We start from the raw sequence: 21,200 nt of genomic DNA, 5'->3' as shown, positions 1-21,200 counted from the left end.
GAAGAGTCAAAGACTCTACAACACTTACAAGCTCACAGTGCGTCACTTTGTGCCACGTTGCGAGCTTGTACATTTGACATTTATTTTTTAATCTTGTGAACGTTTAAATTTTCTGCCATTGTAAACAACCAAAGCATTGCCTATCCATCCTGACAGGTGAGCATAAACTGCATCCAGAGGGCGAGAGAAGGAACACAGTGGAGCTCCACCAGGAGGCAGGAGAGAGGAGCTACTGGGAGGAGGTGAAGGGGAGCGGGTGTAAATACTACCGCAATGTGGTCACCAACGGATACCTGGGTGAGTGCAGGCCTTCTGGAGGATCTTTACGTTTAATGATGGGGAACTTTCTCAGTCCCACAGTTCATCAAAACCAGAGGTCTTGCCAAGGACCCCCTTAGCTGAGGCAGAGATGAAGCAGGGACCCCCTATTGACTTAGTGTAATATTAATATTGTGTTACCGTTCACTTTTACATGGATTTCATAGATGGATAGCTTCATGGACTTGTTTGACAGCATTGTGATCAGTGTTGTGTGAATTAATGTGTATTTTGTAAACCTTAATTACCATTGGTTCTGTAGTAACTAGAGTCCTCTAGTCTAGCAAACCTCTTTACCAAAAATAGCTAATCTACAAGTTACACATTACATTTTTAGATCTGCTTCTTATTTTTTACAAATGTTTCCCTGGGATGTGATGCTGCTAGGGTTAAAGTGGTTAATGTAAAAATAATAAAGTTCCCATCAAATATTCTGCCACCCCCCAGTAACCCTAAGGCCCCAGATCATGAAGAGCCATGATCAAAACCTCAGTCTTAAGCCTAATTTTATTATATCGTTTCATATTGGTGTCGCTCGTCAAACAACTCATTTAGCATTATAAGCCATGCAGTGCAGGCACATAGGGATGAGTTTAGAGCTTAAGTTGGTTGAGAAACAGTTTACACTAACCTGGAACATAACATACGGTAAGAACCATCTCTGTTCACATATATAGTCTAGAGTAGACCACTGTTTCCCAAACAGTTAGCCAGGATCCATTTGTGGGTCTAGGACCAATTTGTATCGGTCACGAGTCTCACGACTCGAGTAAAAAGACCAAAAATAAATATATTAAAATGGCTAAAATTTATTTATGCTATATAACATTTTGCAGGGGGCCCTAGACCAAAGTGTTGTTTATTTTAACATTGTGATGTAAACATTACGCTGAAGCCTAGGCACCTTTACTTCTTTTTTATGTACAATTGGAAATTCCATCAAAACAAAGACAGTCTCTTCAATGCATTATTCTATAATAGAAGAATTGTATTACTTGTCGTGCAAAGTTTTAAAAAAAAGTGTAAATGTATCCTTTTGTAACTCCAGTGTGCAAATTAAGTTTGAGCTTCATGCAATACCTCTTGCAACCAGTAGGTGTCCTCCCGATACCAACAATAAATGTAAAGTAGGTATTACTCACACAAGTCACAAGTGTTCCCAAACCTTTCAGGCCATCACTCCAAAAATGATCATAATTGAACAATGTTGCACATTAACTCATTAAGTAAAAAAATGTATGTGTTTTTTTGGGGTGAATTACATAATGATTGCAGGACTTCATTTTTTTCCTTCCGGTTTTCTCCATCAAAATAAGACTGGCAGTAAATGAGTTAAGCTAATCATCTGGGGAGCAGTTTTGTTAACATTTTATGCAACCTGTACCGTGTGTCATTGGCAGGGTTTGACCCCAATGGAGAGTACGTGTACACCAAGGCCAGTCCGTACGTAGCAGAGGAGTGGGTCCTACTGGTGGATGAGAGGGACCAGAGCTACGAGAGAGCTGTGCTCATCAAGAACAAACACTCTGGGAGGTTTCTGGCCGTCCAAAATGGCAGCTTTATTGGACTGACGTCTTACACCGCAGATTGTAAATGGTATCTTAGATAAAGAACAAAGGCCTCCCTCTACCTCTTCCAATGTCTTTTACTTAAAAAGCTACAATTGGTACGTTTTGTCAGCCTCCAACCACTGCACTTGTACTGTATAAACATACTATACCATACAGATTGGTTAAAAGTATTTTATTACAATGAGTCCCAGATTGTAGTTTTAGTTGTCGAGCTAGTAGCTTTTGTGGACAGTTTATGTTCTGGGTGTGTTGACAAGAGTGACTGCATGTTACTGTAGACACAGTTTCCATGACAAAACAAAGAAAAAAAAAAAACAAGTACAAAATAAAAAAAGTAAAAAGTGAAATGGCTCAGAATCTTTTCCTCTTGAGAATCTCCGGTTTCCAGTTGACTGGGTGGCTCTCTTCCGTCTGTACAGAGAGAAAGATGGACTGAGCTCATGTGGGTACACTGCAATACATGAGGCTACATGTATTGTGGTTCTGAATGTCCTCCCTGATAGAACTCTGTCCAGAGCATGTATTTGAATCTTTATTCTCAATATTATAGACTATGAAAGCAGTACCAAATGACTCCATTCTTGGCATTCAGCATCAAGATTTGAATTGGGGGTTCCTGCAACATACTACATTTACAAGGCTACTTATTTACTAAAACTAGGGTTGGAAATTATTGTGCAAATGAAGAAAGGCCAAAGGAAAGGGGGAAAATGACGGTGGAGGGGTCTGCATTTGGCAGTTTTTTGTCATTTCTGTCTGACCCAAGCGACCATCCGACCCGTCAGACAACACATGATTTGTTTGGACATCAACGTACCCGACCTGCTGGCCCAGTATGTGAGCCAGGACACTAACATTAATCGAGTCATATTGCTTATAAGACAGTTCCCATTGGTGGAATACATACTGTTGTTATCGTCTTTGTCGTGTGAAACCTAATATGTCCAAAACTGTTACTTTTCAGGATTAAATTTCAAAAATATCAAAAGTAGCTGATCTACAAGCTAGTTTCCAGTATGCAGATCTTCTACTTTTGTGTGATGCTGTAGTATGATCAAGTAAGAGGTTTCTATCAGACAGCAACGTTATAAAGATGTGTGGGGTGTTAACCCATTTTGGGCGGGAACCCCTTTTGGTGTTAGCATTATGCTATGCTTTAGCTATTGAAAAATACCACCGAGTGGCGCGCTACGAGCTTGTAGGTCTGCTATTTTTGAAAAATCGAAGAAGGACTGACATAGAAACATAGCTTTTTCAGAAAACTGTCAGGATGTAAAAGACATTTTTAGAATCTGATCTCAGGTCAAAATGGGTGTTAACTTACCGCCGTGTCGTCCTCCTTGTACACCTTGATGGTCTTGTCAGCCTCGGCGGTGATCAGCCTGCTCTCAGAGTGGTCGAACAGGCAGGCGAAGATGCCCGACTCGCTGTCCAGGGAGCCGGGCTGCACGGCAGCATGGATCCTCTGGAAGTTATAGCCCGTCCTCCAGTCCCACATGTGGATGGTCCCGTTGTCCGCTGGACAGAGGAAATACAATGTGTTGAGGAACTTGAGGGAGGCCTTGGTTAACTCGACCGGTCAGTACACATGCCATACAGGTAGATCTCCACCAAACAATCTACTACAGATTACTGCAGACTCAGATTTACACTGACAGATGGTTACTATGGTAGCTGACCGAGTTTGCCCCGTCTCGTTGCAATAGAAACCACTTAGAAAGCCTTCATTCTTTTTTTCCCCAAGGTGGGGTAAGGTTAGGATATTTAGTCACACATTTATACATTTTGGTCCAAAGTTGTCACATTTCAAGAACAAAAATGTAAACAGTCTGACTTATCAATCTGGGACAACATTGTTGCTTTACCGTTTAGGGTTTTGTTTTTTAATTTCGATTAACAATAAATTTAAGACACTATATGCATCAGGGCTGTTTGGTTAGATCACCTTCATAATTTACCACTTGGGGAATACATTAGTGTTATCAGTCACTGTATTTTAGTGTACTGATGTTCATTTGTAATATTTTGTAGACTACAACCTGTCAAGCTTAATCACACAGCGATGTATTATGTCTCGAGGAGACACAAAGTCTCAGTAATCCTCATCTCTGCTCGTGTAAATAAAGAAATGAGTATAATGTCATACATTTCTAAGGGGTGTTACCTGTCATGAATGCATTGCTGACGCAAAACAGCAGCTACTCCTCATCAAAGTTATTTATCCAGACGAAGCGACAAAATGCGTGTCTTAAACACACAAATCAGCTATTCATACCCACTTTAGATATTATGTAGCTACATACATACTGTATATCAATTCACAACATTGACAATTCACAAAATATTGGTTCCACTTAAAAAAAAGTGTGCAAACTAGTTTATTTCGGGCAACTGTGAATACCAATGATGACTGATTTTTCACTGTATAATAAATAAATGTAAACTGTGATCATCAAGGCACTCTATTCATGACATATCCTGTGAAAGGCAAGCACCAAGGTTCCAAGAATCTATAACTGAAGTTCTTTAGGTGGAAAAGGGGCCAGTGAGAGCTTCAAGACCGATTTTTATTTTGTCACTATTCTCCGGCGTCTCATAAATTGGGTTTGTTGAGGAAGTTGTGATGAAGCACTGTACCTCCAGACACCAGTACGCCATCAGAGTTGACCGCCAGTGTGTTGATGATAGCATTGTGTCCAGGCAGGTTCTGGATGAAGCTTCCGTCTGGGAACGTCCATTGCTTGATGTTGTCAGCAGAACCAGACGCAAAGGTGTATCTGGACAAACACACAGCATAACACGTTATGAGCTTATAGATCGGCTATTTTAACATCATGTTTCAGTGTCCAGAGAGTCAACTGCAGACTGAGACCCTAGGACCGATTCACTGAGCTGTTCATACGCATATTTTGGGTGTAAAGGTATTTTCCAAACTTCCCACGTTGGTAGTCTTGATTCAGTGATGTTTTTTTGTCTGAATTATGTGGAGGGCCGCTCTTTCTCAAGTCTGCTCGGATGCAGAATTACATGGGACCAAAGCTTGCTGTATGTGTCGAATATAGACTACAAACAGAAGTGTAAGTGAGTGTGTGTGTGTGTGTGTGTGTGTGTGTGTGTGTGTGTGTGTGTGTGTGTGTGTGTGCGTGTGTGTGTGTGTGTGTGTGTGTGAGTTATCATTCTGAAACCTATGTTGCTGCCGTTCTACATACAGCAAACCAGTTGAAGAAATCACAGATAGACTTTGACCTTTGCTTTTATGAAGGCCATTCGTGTTTCATGGATGATGCTTCTGATATTGCTTTGCTGATATTGTTTGACCACTACAAATACTAGGTCATCTAAAAATAACTTGTGTAATGTGTTAACTGAAAACAGTCAATCTACAAGCTCATGCGTGAGCTTGTAGATCTGCCATTTTCAGGATGCAACATGCTTCCATAGAAGAAGTTGTGATGACTGAGAACTTTAATCCGTGCAATCCTATTCCAATCTGAATCTGCCACAAACATTCGATTTGTGCTTCTAGTGTGAACAGCGGTCCCTTCAATCAGAACACATAGCTTACTGTCTGGGGTGCAGTACCAGAGCTCGGACAGACTTCTTATGGTTGGTCAGAGTGGCTCTGGTCTTCCCAGCGATCAGATCCCACAGTCTGATGGTGGAGTCATGGCTTCCTGTCGGATAACAATAATATGAAGTGTTAACGCTGAACGGAAAATCCAGTGTTCATTTTTTAAAGAAAGTTGCCGAATACACCTGAGAGCCAACACTGACAAGACTGGCTACTATGGTGGCTGATCGTGTTTGCCCTGTCATTACAGTACTAGTAACAACTTAGAAAACCTTCCATTAATTAAGATTTTCCCCTATGGTGTTTAGTCACATTTATACATTTTGGTCCAAAGTCAGATCTGGTACATCCCCTAACATGGGTGTCCCGATTCTCAAAATCTATGACTCACCTGAAGTTCAATTTGAATTTTAAGTTTTGATTAGATTTTTGCTCTTTTCCACCACACACACATGGTGTGTGTGACGCTCGGGTACCTGTGATGATCTGTGGCTCTGCTGCCTGACATCTAACGGTAGCCACTGTGTTGGTGTGTCCGGCCAGGGTGTGGACGTTGGCTTTAGTGCGGATATCCCACACCTAAAAATAAATGAATAACAACATGGAGAAAAACAGCACATGAAATACAAATGACGCTCATGATGACTTATGACTGAAGTCTATTGCAGCGTTCACACCGGCAGCTACAAAAGACTCAAAGCTATAAAGTAACAGAATATCTGTCGCAGAGTTGAACAACCCGCTCGTTGATTCTAAGAGGCTTATTGTCGGTATTCGCAGAGATTCAGAGAACACAGCAGTCTATCCCTGTTACAATCAGTGCTAGTTCCCTGGGAGATGGATTGCTGAGGTGGAGCGCCACACCGACCATCAGCTCCACCTCCCACTACTTAACGCAGGACTTTGTCTCGTAAAACTGTACATACAGGAAGCAGACTATTTCCACATTTACTTACGTAAATTGATTCAAGTTGGATTTAGAGTAATCCGTGTTAAACTTGGCAAACTACATTTAATACCGTTTACAAGCTTTGCATAATGTTTTTTTAAGTGCCTTGTTCAGGGACAGATGACCTTGGCTTCCAGTTACAGTATTTCTACCCACTCATCTAAAAGCTTGCGTTTCATCTGGTTGGAAGAGGAATGCATTCACATGTGTTCCTTTCCTTCTTTTAATGGCATCGTGCTGAATCACAAAGCCATTGTTTTGACATGTCTTCCTCAAAGGCCAAACAATAACAGTGTTGCCATTTACACGTTACACGCTAGTAGGACAGGCGATATGACCTCTTCAATATTAATATATAGTTGCATTAATATTATTCAAGCTTTTGCCTCAATTACAATGAATGATCACAGGGTGACGTGTTGTACACTACCATTGCATAACAAAGTACAACATCAGACTAATTAATTGATTGGATTATTAAAAAATAATCTATTAGAATCTTGTTGGCATTGATTAAAAAAAAAAAAAAAAAGCTTCTCAATTTGGTTATAAGTTCGGTATTGGCATTGCCACCTGTGTGTGTGTGTGTGTGTGTGTGTTTTACGAGTACAAATATTCGTACCCTGGCGGTGGCGTCCCTGCTGCACGTCACCAGCACATCGATGGTTGGATGGAGGTCAAGGTCGTAAACTGCACTGAGGTGTCCGTGGTAGTGCCTGATGACCTAACACGCAAACAACACATGACACGTACGTTTTCAGAGCATGTACATTTTCATGATCAATCAATCGTGTTCCAGATTTGATCAATGTAACTAACATACTATATACCTTATCCTATCTGCATCACAAAGAAGACATCTTTCATGTTTTAAGGTTATTTTTGTTTTGGTTGGTTTTATATTATTCTAATATTAATGTGGTATTATCATCCACAGCCTAAAATGTTCTTGTCAAGAAATAACAGTTTTGCTCTCTCTCTGTCGTGTCTCCCACATGCGCACACTGTGTAACCTTGCATCAGCTGATGCCCTTGACAATGTTGCCCTTACCAAATGTATGGTAATGTATGCTAAACTTAAGAATATTAAAGCCAAAATCCAATCATGTGGACCTGAGGAGGATCCACATGGGGGATGGTGTGTTGGTTACCCTGGACGTCATAGTCCTACTGTTATGTGGACCTGAGGAGGATCCACATGGGGGATGGTGTGTTGGTTACCCTGGACGTCAACGGTACCTACTGCTATGTGGACCTCTTTGCACCGTATGTCTAACCACCTCATGTACTGTACTTTCTAGTGCTTTTTTATGCTGCGACCACATATTATGTATTAAAAACAGTTTTAAAATGCATGTTGTAGTGCCTTTAACCACTCTCAAAATGTTATGTTTTTTTCAATTATTATTTTTCACTGGTTGTGTAAGTAGGGCATAATAATGTATGGCAAAAAAAAGAAAAAGGTTGAACACAATCTTTTCTGCACAAGCATCGATATATCACATACAAAGCTTTCAACTTACAGCCGTGTCTCTCATAGATTGTCATTTCTCAGGGCAATAACAGTTACAAACGGTAAGCTAGGGCTGGACGATTTCAAATCAATATCACGTTAATTTCAAAAGCTTTGCCTCGATTTGCGATGAATTAAAAACAAAATTAAAGTGAGAAAATAGCAGATCTACAAGCTCACAGCTCGTCGCTATACAACAGCTTGTCGATCTGCTATTTTCACACGCCACCATTGTGCAACGAAGTATAACATGCTGCTTGTGTTAAGTGTTTAATCAGACTAATCAATTTAGTCAATTATAGAAATTCTAAATGTCAAAACCCCTAACCCTAAGCTCATAAAGACAGTGGTCAGGTGGTAGTACCTTGTTGTACTAACCCCTAACCCTAAGCTCATAAAGACAGTGGTCAGGTGGTAGTACCTTGTTGTACTAAACCCTAACCCTAAGCTCATAAAGACAGTGGTCAGGTGGTAGTACCTTGTTGTACTAAACCCTAACCCTAAGCTCATAAAGACAGTGGTCAGGTGGTAGTACCTTGTTGTACTAAACCCTAACCCTAAGCTCAAAGACAGTGGTCAGGTGGTAGTACCTTGTTGTACTAACCCCTAACCCTAAGCTCATAAAGACAGTGTTCAGGTGGTAGTACCTTGTTGTACTAACCCCTAACCCTAAGCTCATAAAGACAGTGGTCTGGTGGTAGTACCTTGTTGTACTAACCCCTAACCCTAAGCTCATAAAGACAGTGGTCTGGTGGTAGTACCTTGTTGTACTAAACCCTAACCCTAAGCTCATAAAGACAGTGGTCAGGTGGTAGTACCTTGTTGTACTAAGCCCTAACCCTAAGCTCATAAAGACAGTGGTCTGGTGGTAGTACCTTGTTGTACTCCAGGTCCCAGCACTTGACCTGCTTGTCCTCTCCACAGGAGAAGAGGTAGGGGCTGCGGCTGCTGACCGCCACGCCGCGCACCGTGCTGATGTGACCCGTCAGAGACAGCTTCAGCTTCCCACTAGCCAGGTCCCAGATCTGATACAAACACGGGAGGGAATTTCAGGGAAAAGGGGCTCATTTAACATGCATCATAGCCAATGTTATATTTTATGGGTTTGTCACAATACCAGACTTTGATACAGAAGTGAGAACGCACCTTAATGGTTCTGTCAGCCGAGCCAGTGACAAACCACTGGTTACCAGGCTCCACAGCAATGGACCTCACCCAGCCCAGATGACCGCTGATGACCTTCAGAAACATGTCATGATGCATGATTAAGATGCAGTGTGGATCTAATCCAGTCTAAATGCTACACACGTGACTGAAACACTTATACCCTAGCCTAAATGTATATGACGAATATTAAAAGATGGCTCATGTATGAATTTGTAGATCGGCTTAGTTATTTTTTTGTGCCTATAATGACATACCACAAAATAGGGATACCAAGGTTCTAAAATGTAAATATTTATTTCCATTGTACTCATAATACCAGTTTGACATACATTAATCCCAGAATCTATGCATCCAGTGACAGTCAAAGGCAATAACATTGGTTATGGACCATGGCCTCAATATTAAAGTATAGGATCATGCGTGTCATTTTAAACCACAGCTGAGCACTTCCAATAAGCAGAGAGGAAACAAGACACATGGGAAATAAAATATACATAAAAATACAATAAGAATTACCCTGAACAGCTTCCACGGGGGATGCCACTGTGGCTTGGGCATGGTTGGAGCTTTCCTCACCAGGGAAGAAGTTTTGGTGCCTCCAGCCTCCAGGAGCGACTGCAGTAAAGACAGTGAGAATCACATTCATCATATGCAAATTCCTTTACTTTAGAACACTGGTTCTCAAAGTTCAAGGTTAATTTTGTTTGGCATTTATGCTTGCACAAATATGAAAATAGTGTTCAGGACCAGCAGTGAAAAATGTCCCAGCTGAATTGTTAACAGTTATGAACCAAATGGATACTCCTACCAGTCTGAAACTAGTGCACACAGGAATCCGCAGAGAAAAAGTATTGATTCCCAGGAGAACATTTCTGATTCTGCGGTTAATATTCCGCGATTTGCAGATTCCTGTGGGGACTATCTAACGCCCACTCCACACTAATGGTTTGCCATGCATCTACTCTAAACTGCAAAAGTTGTTGCTGTGGTCTGAGGAAAACCGCTGCTTTATTGTGCCAAACAACAACCTACCATGTTTGAGGGAGGGTAGCTTTTCTCAGCACCTCCTGCATGCCTGTGGATGTCACCAACGCTGGCTGCTGTCCGACTGGCGTCCTGTCTGAAAGTAAAGCACAGGGTTCAATTACACTGATCACCATAGAACTGATGTGACTGAAACACACACACACACACACAGTCTAAATTACTAACCAATCAGGAAGTAGACAGGCAAATCAACCAATGACAAAGCTTCTAGGAAAATCTTTGAATGCAGATTGTGGCCCCTAGATGTGTCACAGAGACTAAGGGATAGGCTACACGTCTCTGGATCTTTATTCAAACGCGTTTGGGCCTTTCAGCCACATGCAAACGGCGTTTTCGGCCACTCAAACGAAGGTTTAATGAAACGGCTAAATAAGTGGAGATTTTCGAAAGAATCCGGATGGTGGAGCTGTGTAGTCATGCGAAACGGAGTTTTTTAGGAAGGATGACGTCACCTCCCTGGTCGCGCATGCTCGTTGTTGCTTTTAACTCTGAGCATGCGCATCAGTTCATGGATTGAAAAACGAACAACTTCCGAGGTGAAAGCGAGGTTACCATAGAAACGACAACAAACACGATGGCAGCTAGCGCCACCTGCGCGGGCGGAACCTCACCTTCTAATATAAACACAAATCCCATTCTGCCAGCTGCCTCGCTAGCCTAGTGGACTACTACGCCGACTTGTAATATATGCTTGGCTGGTTTGCGCCCCACTGCCACCACTGTTTTTACAACCGCAGACTTTTTTTCCAATAGTTTTTGGATTAAGGTTGCATTAAAAAAACTGGATTAAGGTTGGTGAAGGATGCATTGCTCCCCTGCTTGCGGTTATGTTTAGGTTAGAGTTTAATTTGCACTACTAAAACTACAAATTAAGCATTTAAATGATGCTATCAGACACACATTGTGTTTCTGTGTAAAAAATAAGTGGCAGCAGTGGGGCGCGAACCAGCGAAGCATATATTAAAAGTCAGCGTAGTAGTCCACTCGACTGGCGAGGCAGCTGGCAGAATGGCGTTTGTGTTTATATTAAAAGGGAGTTCTAAATTTGCTCACTAGACGGAGCCCTGTCTGCACGCCTTGTTTGTTTTGTTTTAGTACTACCGGGTTACGTGGGGGGATTTATTGGGAAACCAGCTCACCTTGCATGCTCAGAACATTTTTCTATTGCGTTACATATTTCTTATCGCCACCTACTAGCCTGGGATGCTTGTTGGAGTCAAAAATGATCGTTTTGTGTTGTATGTGTGGACACAGATCTATGTATGGGCAGGGGTTTTTTCTCAAACGGAGTATGCAAATATCCGTTTTGTTAAAGATTGAGTATGTCTAGCCTGGGCCTAAATGTTTTGAGCGCGTTTTACCCATTGCTGGCTGTCCGAATAAAAACAAAGAAAAACTAAAAAAGGTCAAGCAGCTTTAATATAGCATCACAATGATTTGAACCACTTTATCCATTTATATTTAAAATATTCCAAAATAGCAGATAAAGACTTTTCTCTTCTAAGGATCCTGCTCCCCGCAGGCACAAAACATTTTCAGATGGGGGGTACGCTCCATACATAATTACAAATATCTATCAATTTGGGGGTCCTGGTCACGCAAACGTGTGAGAACCACTGCAGTAAAGCATATTACCTGGCTTGTGAAGGTGGCAGTGTCAGTGCCAGAGCATGTACCGCTCCCTCAGTGGGCAGTCTGTGGAGCTTGGTGTCAGCGGTCAAGGCCACCCCTGTGGAACAAAATGTCACTGGTATTTAGCCCTGTCTCAATTATTATAATAATCGTCATAGTCAATCATGCAACAAAAAAAAGAAGAAGCTCAAAATGCATTGTGTTTTCTGAAAGAATTAAGTTATTAAATCATCCAAGTTATTTTGAGAGGAGAAAAGGAGGCACTGGAGCAACTCCAGACAGTTAAAGCCCTTATTTTATTATCAGGGTGCAAGTAAAAAAGCGACAATGTTTCTGTGTTTTAGTTAAATCTTCGACAGGTCATAAGTTATTTGTCATATCTGGATGGATTTGTCCTATCTGCCCTGTTTACAAAGCCTAAAAGCCAAACAGAAATGCAATTATTTGAGTGACAATTAATCATCAAGTAAAATGTCATAATCGAGAGAGTCTTAAAAACATTGTTATTGGAATCAACTTCCTATGTCATAGAAACACTGTTGTAGGCTGTGTGTCATTACCAGGTCCAGATGGATAAGCATGTGTCCCAGTGACCAGGTAGTCTGGGTCATCTCCTGAGAACGAACACACACACACACACACACACACACACACACACACACACACACACACACACACACACACACACACACACACACACACACACACACACACACACACACACACACACACACACACACACACACACACACACACAGTTAGCAGCGTGGCATCTAGGGCTGGGTAATATGTCAATAGCACAATATCGTCTGGGATTTTCAATATTGTGATATAGCAACAGTGTACTCTTTTCCTGGTAGTAATAACTTATAAGGCCTTATTTTATCATTTTAAAAAACAACTTAATGACTTATATTTGTTGCACACCAAAAATAGCAAGTCTACAAGCTCACAACGCATTGCAGAATGCCGCACAGCGAGCTTGTAGATCTGCTATTGTCGGTGGACGACACTGGCGCGCACCAATGTTTAAATCCGGCTAAAACATCATTAAATTAAAAATATATATATATAGAGCATCAAAGACAACGAGTAACCCAAGCTGTCCATAATGGTACAATATTGATGCGATAACCGTTGTTTAATTATATATTACAATCAGATTCAGGACTTTTCTGAGGCTGTCTATGATGGAGGGGGCTGCAGATAGCATTCATAGTATCTCAGTTACTTACTACTAAACTCAGCCATCCACTTGGATAAGAACGGTTTTTAAAACAAAGTTAAACAATATGTGTAGTTATAGTTGATTGCATTGGGTGAATTTACTTAAATCGCTGTGCGATTTAAAATCTGCAAGTTTCTGCCATTACTTCCCCAGTATAAAGGAAGGCTGCCTGAACTAATTGTGCCAGTCGCCCAGAGCTAAATAAACAAAGTTTGAGAACCTCTGCATTAGATAATTAATGTACAGCAGACTGAATATGAACATGCACAGATGATGTGTGTATCACCTGGCTGTGTGTAGGTTTGTCCAGGCATCTGGACTCTGTCCTTCGTTTCCTTCAGTACTGGCATGTGCAACACTGCTGCGTAATCAGCTCTAAGCTTCGCAGCCATCTTCACCTTGTGGCTGTAAAACAGAAACATTATGATTATTTATGATTATCACGTTTTTGATGATCGACGCTTCGAAATAAATTTGTTTCGATCGTCGACGCTTCTAAACGCAAACGCAACGGGGGGGGGTGCGATGCTCGATGCGAGCAGTGACTCACAATTCATTTGGCTTAAACAACGATATAGCAGAGAGAAACGCATGCTTGGAGCCTTGGATTGGTCTAATTTATTTTAAATGATAAGCAACAATTGTTGCTTTCGCCCAATTGTAGCAGCCTTCATGAAAGCAGTGACGCACAAATAATTAGGCTTACAATAAAACATCCGACCGTAACAAGTAAACATAAAATAAAACATTACCTCTCAAATAAAAATATAATTATATAATCCAGAAATTGTAAACGAAAGGCATTTTGCTTCTCTTCAGATTGAAACTCAGATGTGAAAACACGAAAAAAACACCACCCGACCGTAACATGAATGAACTTTATTTTTTCTTCTCCTCTTGCCGTAAATATAATCGAGGCCTTATTACTTTTGATGAATTGAACCAGTGTAATGCTTAATTGGGTCGTCCACTCACAGTTAACAGTCTTTGTATTTAGTTTGTGCTTGAAATGTAGCCTACTGTAATTCTGCAAATTGTTAATAAATATTTCAATCAATCAAACAGCAGCAATTGCGAGGCGCATGCATGCGGCTCGCGGAGCAAAGGAGGAATTGAGGAATTAAACACAATAGTATATCAGTGCAACACTATACAGAAAATATGAACAGAGGCATTACTTCTCTTATAACATAACGAAAACAAAACTCACAGCAGCAATTGCGATCGAGGCGCACGCATGCGGCTCGCGGAGCAAAGGACGAAAATCGATCCAAACCAACAGCAGTGAGTAGAGTGACAGTCGTCATTGTGTCAATCAAGGCCTATAGCTTAAGGCAAGCTCAGCCTATATTAAGCCTACTTATTGTTTTCTTTCGTTTTTAATTATACTTTTTATTTGTGTTCATTCAAGAATGCCATTTGTTTTATTTCGTTATACGGTATTTAGCCTCAGCACAGTGAGCACACAGGCCTGCACTTTGTTTTATTTATGTAAAAAAGAAGAAGTAATGCTGCACTTTGTTTTCGTTTACTCATGTTAAGAGAAGTAATGCCTCTGTTCATATTTTCTGTATAGTGTTGCACTGATAATATTGTGTTTAATAACTAAATTCCTCCTTTGCTCCGCGAGCCGCATGTGTGCGCCTCACAATTGCTGCTGTGAGTTTTGTTTTCGTTATGTTAAGAGAAGTAATGCCTCTGTTCATATTTTCTGTATAGTGTTGCACTGATACTATTGTGTTTAATCCCTCAATTCCTCCTTTGCTCTGCGAGCCGCATGCGTGCGCCTCGCAATTGCTGCTGTGAGTTTGATTGATTGAAATATGTATTAACAGTTTGCAGAATTACAGTAGGCTACAGATGAACCATCCAGATGTATCGCATGCACCTAAAAACATAATGATAACAATTAGCCACGTGTCTAACCTTACATTAGCCATGGGGTATTATGTTTCGCCTCCGAAGCACGTTTCGTTTATTATAATACTTGTTCCAAGTGATTTTTCAAACTCGTCGTGGCCAATTTCTTTTCACATATTTGACACACTACTTTGTTGTCTTGGCATATTCTAAAATGCAACCACACTTTAGATTTCTTCTGTGTGTTGACTTCCTTGTTGTTACCACGAGTGAGGGGGAGAGGGGAGGCGGCGTTGCGAGGTGCTGCGAGGCGCGAGCATGGCTCGCGGACCAAAACGGGCCGTCTCGTGGACCAAAAGCGATTCCTGTGCGTATCGATTGATAGGGTCAGCCCTACTTCTTAAGCCGTGTAGCCCAGTGGTTTTAAAAAGTGGCGTCCATGAACCCCCAGGGGTACTTGGGGAGGGAATACCAGGGGTGAGCTTGTAGATCAAGACATAACATTGTGAGCTTGTAGATCGGCTATTTTCGACCAAGAGATTTAGTCTAGACGGAAATACAAAAACATCTATAGACCAGACGCCAGTCAACTAAGAGAGAGAGTGTGTTTATATATGGTTAAATACCAAAATCCAGATGAAATGATGCGTACCATTGTTCATCCAGTGCTATCTGTTTGGCGTGGTCCGACACGAACATGTCATGGGTCCTTTTGAGAGATCTGAACACCAGAGTGTGGACCGAATGTTTCTGCACGTCCTGCAAAACAACCACAAAGACATCATGTATTAAACTACGAAAATATTTAAATATGCATCAACGGTCAACCCATATATATTCAACCCATGTTGTGATATTGACAGTTTAATATGGAGTTAAAATAACACGAAATCGTCGTGATAGTTATCAACAAAAACATGACGGTGATGACGCCCCCCCTCCCAAACAAAGTCAAGTCTCATATAGTTTATAATTTAAAAGAAAACATATAAAAAAAGATAGAGGTCAGATTCATAAATTACATAGCCCATTTCATACGAAAAGTGCAGAATCAATGAGCTTTAAGATAAAAACAGACAAAATGCCACGGTCAACAGTGACACAAATAGAATACATATACTTAACACCTAAGAAAATAACGGTGACAATCCAATAAAAAAGTAAGATAGATAGAAAACTGCACACTCAAGTCGAAACCCCCTGATTTAGACTAGAGTTTATGTTGGGCTTAATGAGGATACCTTTGTCTGATGATCAAATTAAGGGATATTTGGTGTGAGTATATAAGAAATAAAGGAAGGAGCTAGCTACGCCATTGAGAGATTAAAACAATAAGCTCTTAAAAAAGCAATTGTTTCACTGGAAGCAAGTGAAGAGAGGATAAAACAGGGGTGATATGTTCACATATTTTGGTTTTATTTAAAACCCTAGCAGCAGAATTCCGAACAAGATGTAGTTGATGCAGTTTTAGATCAAGACTATCATAGATAATCATAGATATGGCAATGTCAAAATCGATTTGATTGTTTATTTTTTTAGTTTGTAGAAATGGGTACAGTACAGTTCAAGGAAACTAAATGTCAAAAAGCATGTTTGTTTACATAAGGGTCCTCCATTTCCAATTCATCAAAACATTTAAAGACATACAGATATACACTTCTATGCAACAAAAAAAATAATAATCACAGGTAGAAAAAAGGGAACGCAATAAAATACATCAATGATAGTCTTGACTCTTGATCCAAGGCGAGAACTAGCCCCACAAGCAGAACCCAAATGTAGTAAAGTTTCTGACACTTTGATTACTTTACCCATTGGGTCCTGGTTCACGCTGGGCTGCCACCAGTTACGCACACACAAGCACACACAAATACAATGTAAACACGTAAGGAGAAAAGATTCTGCACGGTTTTACGCCATTTTTACCTGTGTTGGCTTACGAATGTGCGAACTATAAGTACCTTACATACCACTGAGAAAATATCCTGTGTCGCGGAAGCCGTTAAGTATGTATGGTACTTATAGTTCGCACATTTGTAAGCCAACACAGGTAAAAATGACGTAATACCGTGCCGATCGACTAAACGAGGAGTTTGTTTATATCCGCGTTCCAACAATCGCATTGGAAAAAAATGTAATGACCAGGAACCCTACGCAAAGCTAGGTCCGATCATAAAAGCTTTCGGAGGGTTCCGAGAGGGGCTAGGCGAGAACCTGCTTTGTCAGTCTGGGAAAGACCATTACAGTAATTTAGTAAAATCAAATGAACCAGTTATGCCGAATCTGATTGAGACTGGAAGCATGTCACTTTAGAGATGTTTTCCTTTTTTTACTTTCTTTATACGATTTCCTGTTTTAATAAGTGTATTTTTGTAGTCTCAAAATGTTCTGATGAATTGAAAATGATGGACCCTGTTGTAAACAAGTGTGAGTGTCATGCTGTGTCCACAGTAACAGTTTTTGTATTGAATTGAATTTCAATCAATCAATTTTAATCAAATGTTCCTTCGCTGGCATAGATGACAAAGGGCAGTGTTGGAGAAGTGACTGCACAAAGACAACGAGTAACACAAGCTGTCCATAATGGTACAATATTGATGCGATAACCATTGTTTAATTATATATTACAATTAGATTCAGGACTTTTCTGAGGCTGTCTATGATGGAGGGGGCTGCAGATACAGATAGCATGCATAGCATCTCAGTTACTTGTAGCTAAACTCAGCCATCCACTTGGATAAGAACGGTTCTTAAAACAAAGTTAAATAATATGTGTAGTTATAGTTGAGTGCATCGGGTGAATTTACTTCAACCGCTGTGAGATTTAAAGATTCTGCAAGTTTCTGCCATTTCTTCCCCAGTATAAATGAAGGCTGCCTGAACAGTCACAGGACGTAGATACAACACGTTAGCTCGTCGTATTCACAACAAAACAAAACACGAGGAATGTTCCTTTACCTCCGTCATCGTGGCGTTCAACAGGTGGCTGAAAGACAGCGTCGAGTCCTCCGATAAACAACTTTATTTTCAGTTAATTGTGTTTAAAATGTAATAAGTTTCCACACTAGACAAAGCTCACACAAAACAACGATGCGCAAATGAACGCTCCGGATATAAACAATGGACACGGAGAGCGGTACGGGCTTTTTCTTTCCGGTTCAGAATCTATTAAAAACTACACTGGCTGTGTGCGCCATCTAGTGGTCTGTATGAATTAAAATACAAGCGCCACAAACAACCTTCAAACTATTCATTCCAGCAAGATTGAAAAATAAAGAAAGACTTCGCACACGCCCATTGTGCAGTATTTCAGCATTATAACACGATGAGTATAAATAAGTGTAAGTTATAATTATATTAGTTATATATGTGATACGGACCATGGGTTCAAAGTGTATATTTGCATTGTGTTGTAGCCTGCTATGTAGGCCTACCTTTGAAAATTGTTTGTCTAAAAAGGTACATAGATTAATGGTTATCTAATGCTTCAAAGCCATGATGTTAGTCACTAGAAAGGCACTCAGATTTTAATAAAAAAGCAGTAGCTATGTCAAAATGTATTTGGATTTCCCTTTTAACATATAGTAAAACAGAAAATAGTCTATATTATAGTCAACTACATGGTAAATAGTAAATTATAGTATTTTTAAGAATGTGTATCACAATTTGTATGGCAGGTCTTTTAACATCCTTTTACAGCAAGCCTGCTGCAGCCAGAGGGAATAGTTGGGTAATATTGACTCAATTGGTCATTGTACTGATGCATTGTAAGACAACAAACATAGGCTACTGCGTGTCAAACAACCACGCATCCACCCACACACCTATGTCATCTCTCATTCAATGTATACATAAAATAAGGCCTATAGACTCAAATTTGGAATGTTGTTGTTGTGTTTCTTTTTAGGTATTATTTTTTTTACCGTATAAAGTTATCAATTTCAAGAGAATGTTTCCATTCTGTAAATGTTTCTAAAATAAAGTTAATTATAAACTCAAAGCATTTTTGGCTGATGTTTGTACATCTCAGTCAAAAGCATAAAACACACAAAAAAAGATTGAGAGACTGTGTGTGTGTGTGTGTGTGTGTGTGTGTGTGTGTGTGTGTGTGTGTGTGTGTGTGTGTGTGTGTGTGTGTGTGTGTGTGTGTGTGTGTGTGTGTGTGTGTGTGTGTGCGTGCGTGCGTGCGTGCGTGCGTGCGTGCGTGGGTTTATTTGATTTGCACAACAGTTATCTACATATAGGCCTATATGCATAATATGGTATAGTCAGAAGATGTCAGTTAGGCGGCAGTTAAGAAACCCTAGGGGGGCTTATGCGAGAACCTCACTGTTTACATTATAGGCTACATAGGCCTACAATATGAATATATTAATATTGCATCTTGTTTTGGGAGCAAGTCTTTGTGAATCACAACAAACCATAGAAACACAAACAGTTACTGTGTTCCTATATAGAGTGGCAAATCCAGTGGCAACATTTTTAGCCACTCAGTAGGCATTCCTGCATAACTTCTTGGTTTGATGATGTTGTCACGTGCATACCCTCTATTGTATGTTCATTTAATAATTATTATTATCATTGTCTCCACCAGGCCGAAGGAATGTTTTGCACTCCGTCCGTCCATGTGTGTGTGTGTGTGTGTGTGTGTGTGTGTGTGTGTGTGTGTGTGTGTGTGTCCGTGTGTAGGCTATAATCTCTGGCACCGTTAACCCGGTCTATGCCAAATTTTGCATACACACGCCCTAGATGCCAACGATGAACCTCTGCCCCAATATTTCCAGAATGGCCTGTTATAGCGCCACCAGTAGGCCGATTTTTTTTCTTTTTTCTTTTTGTGTTTTGCTCTTTGTTTTATATATATATATATATATATATATATTATTTTTTTTGCTCACTGTAAAGCACTTTGAACTGCACTCGCTGCCTGACAAATGTGCTATATAAATACAGATTGATTGATTGATTGAAATCATGAACGCAGCGTGCAATTTACGTGAAATCTTTCTTGGGCTAGTAGGCTGAGGAATATATCCCACCCTTTTCACATTGGCCTGTTATAACAACAGGTGGATTTATGCGAAACACATTTTTGGAACAAAATGCTTCAAATCATCCAATTGCCATCCAAGGCTAAGAAGAAATGGCACCCCTTTCACATTGGCCTATTATAGCGCCACCAGGAGGCCACAACCGGACCTGCCCAGGTGGAGAGTAGAGACATGTGCACGGAGGGGAATTTGATCTAGTTATTATTTTGCTGCAGTAAAACATATAAAGGTATCACTGTCTTACACTAATCCCTTAACAGAAGTCCCATTGCCTCTAACAGTAACAGCCATGGTTTAGCATGCTGAACATAATAGAGAAAGCAGCATGTGTGTTAATGTGTCCCTGACCTTTGTCCTTCCTTGTCAAAGTGCCTTTGGGCAAGTTGCTGGAACCAATTCGTCGGTCTAATTTGAGGGGTTCTTGACAAAGAGCATCTGTGAAAAGCTCTCTCGTTTTTTTTCTCCAGTTCTTGTATTTAATATCTCTAAAAGCTCCCTTGTGAAGCCATGCTGTCCATTAGTCAAAAGCCTAGGCCTGTGCAGTGTTATGACAATAAATACTGCCTCCCATTTATCGTTGCTTTAATGCGTGTGTGCGTGCGTGCGTGCACGTGTGCATGTGTGAGTGAGTGTCGATCTGTATAGGCAAGAATAAAAAAAGACATGCTTTAAATTGTAATAGCAGACCAATATCAATAAATCAATTAAAAACTGATCTCATTTGAATTTGTCAGAACACATGTTATAATGAAATGTGCTGTGGTTTTTAGGATGGCTTTGGAGCTGGTACTCGTAGTATACCTATAGCCTATCTGATTCGGTTCTGTTACTTTACTCCGAATTCCTTTGCATTACTACTTTTTTGTTTTGTTTATTATTATTGAGTGCAACCACTCCAAGGGACAGCAATGTCCGTGTTCACCTATGTATGCCTATGCCTATGTATGTGGCCATAAGCACCAGAATGACTATTAGTACCAGTAGGGGCGCTGTTGTGCCAGAAACAGAGAGAGAGATAGTGTTGCACGTGCTGCACTGTTGCCTGCTAATGAGAGAGAGCGAGAGAGAGAGAGAGAGAGAGAGAGAGAGAGAGAGGAGGGGGGAGGGGAGTTGCACCACTCAGTTCACACGGGTGTGATATTTTTTTACTTCTGTCTTTTCCTGTATCTGTTGTGTGTGTGTGTGTGTGTGTGTGTGTGTGTGTGTGTGTGTGTGCGTGTGCGTGTGCGTGTGCGTGTGCGTGTGCGTGTGCGTGTGTGTGTGTGTGTCTGTCTGTCTGTCTGTCTGTCTGTC

At 40.6% G+C, this 21,200-nt stretch overlaps 1 protein-coding gene across 1 annotated transcript; it reads right to left on the bottom strand.

Annotated features, from left to right (window-relative positions):
- Positions 1 to 1,250: 1,250 nt before the first annotated feature.
- Positions 1,251 to 17,955, bottom strand: plrg1 (pleiotropic regulator 1). The gene is made up of 15 exons (XM_080759426.1): positions 17,815 to 17,955; positions 15,509 to 15,615; positions 13,283 to 13,401; positions 12,329 to 12,382; positions 11,772 to 11,865; positions 10,122 to 10,209; positions 9,606 to 9,704; positions 9,069 to 9,161; positions 8,798 to 8,947; positions 7,032 to 7,133; positions 5,937 to 6,039; positions 5,455 to 5,563; positions 4,527 to 4,666; positions 3,214 to 3,407; positions 1,251 to 2,300 (listed from the first exon to the last, which is right to left on the bottom strand). Exons 1-15 carry the CDS (start codon positions 17,821 to 17,823, stop codon positions 2,241 to 2,243), a joined length of 1,521 nt encoding a protein of 506 aa, XP_080615552.1. The 5' UTR covers positions 17,824 to 17,955; the 3' UTR covers positions 1,251 to 2,240.
- Between the last annotated feature and the right edge of the window lie 3,245 nt (positions 17,956 to 21,200).

Source organism: Protomyctophum bolini, assembly GCF_963924005.1.
Source record: "Protomyctophum bolini genome assembly, chromosome: 3".
NCBI classification, from domain to species: Eukaryota; Metazoa; Chordata; class Actinopteri; order Myctophiformes; family Myctophidae; genus Protomyctophum; species Protomyctophum bolini.
The sequence above is the reverse complement of the archived record's forward strand: the minus strand, read 5'-3'. Positions and strand labels throughout refer to the sequence as shown.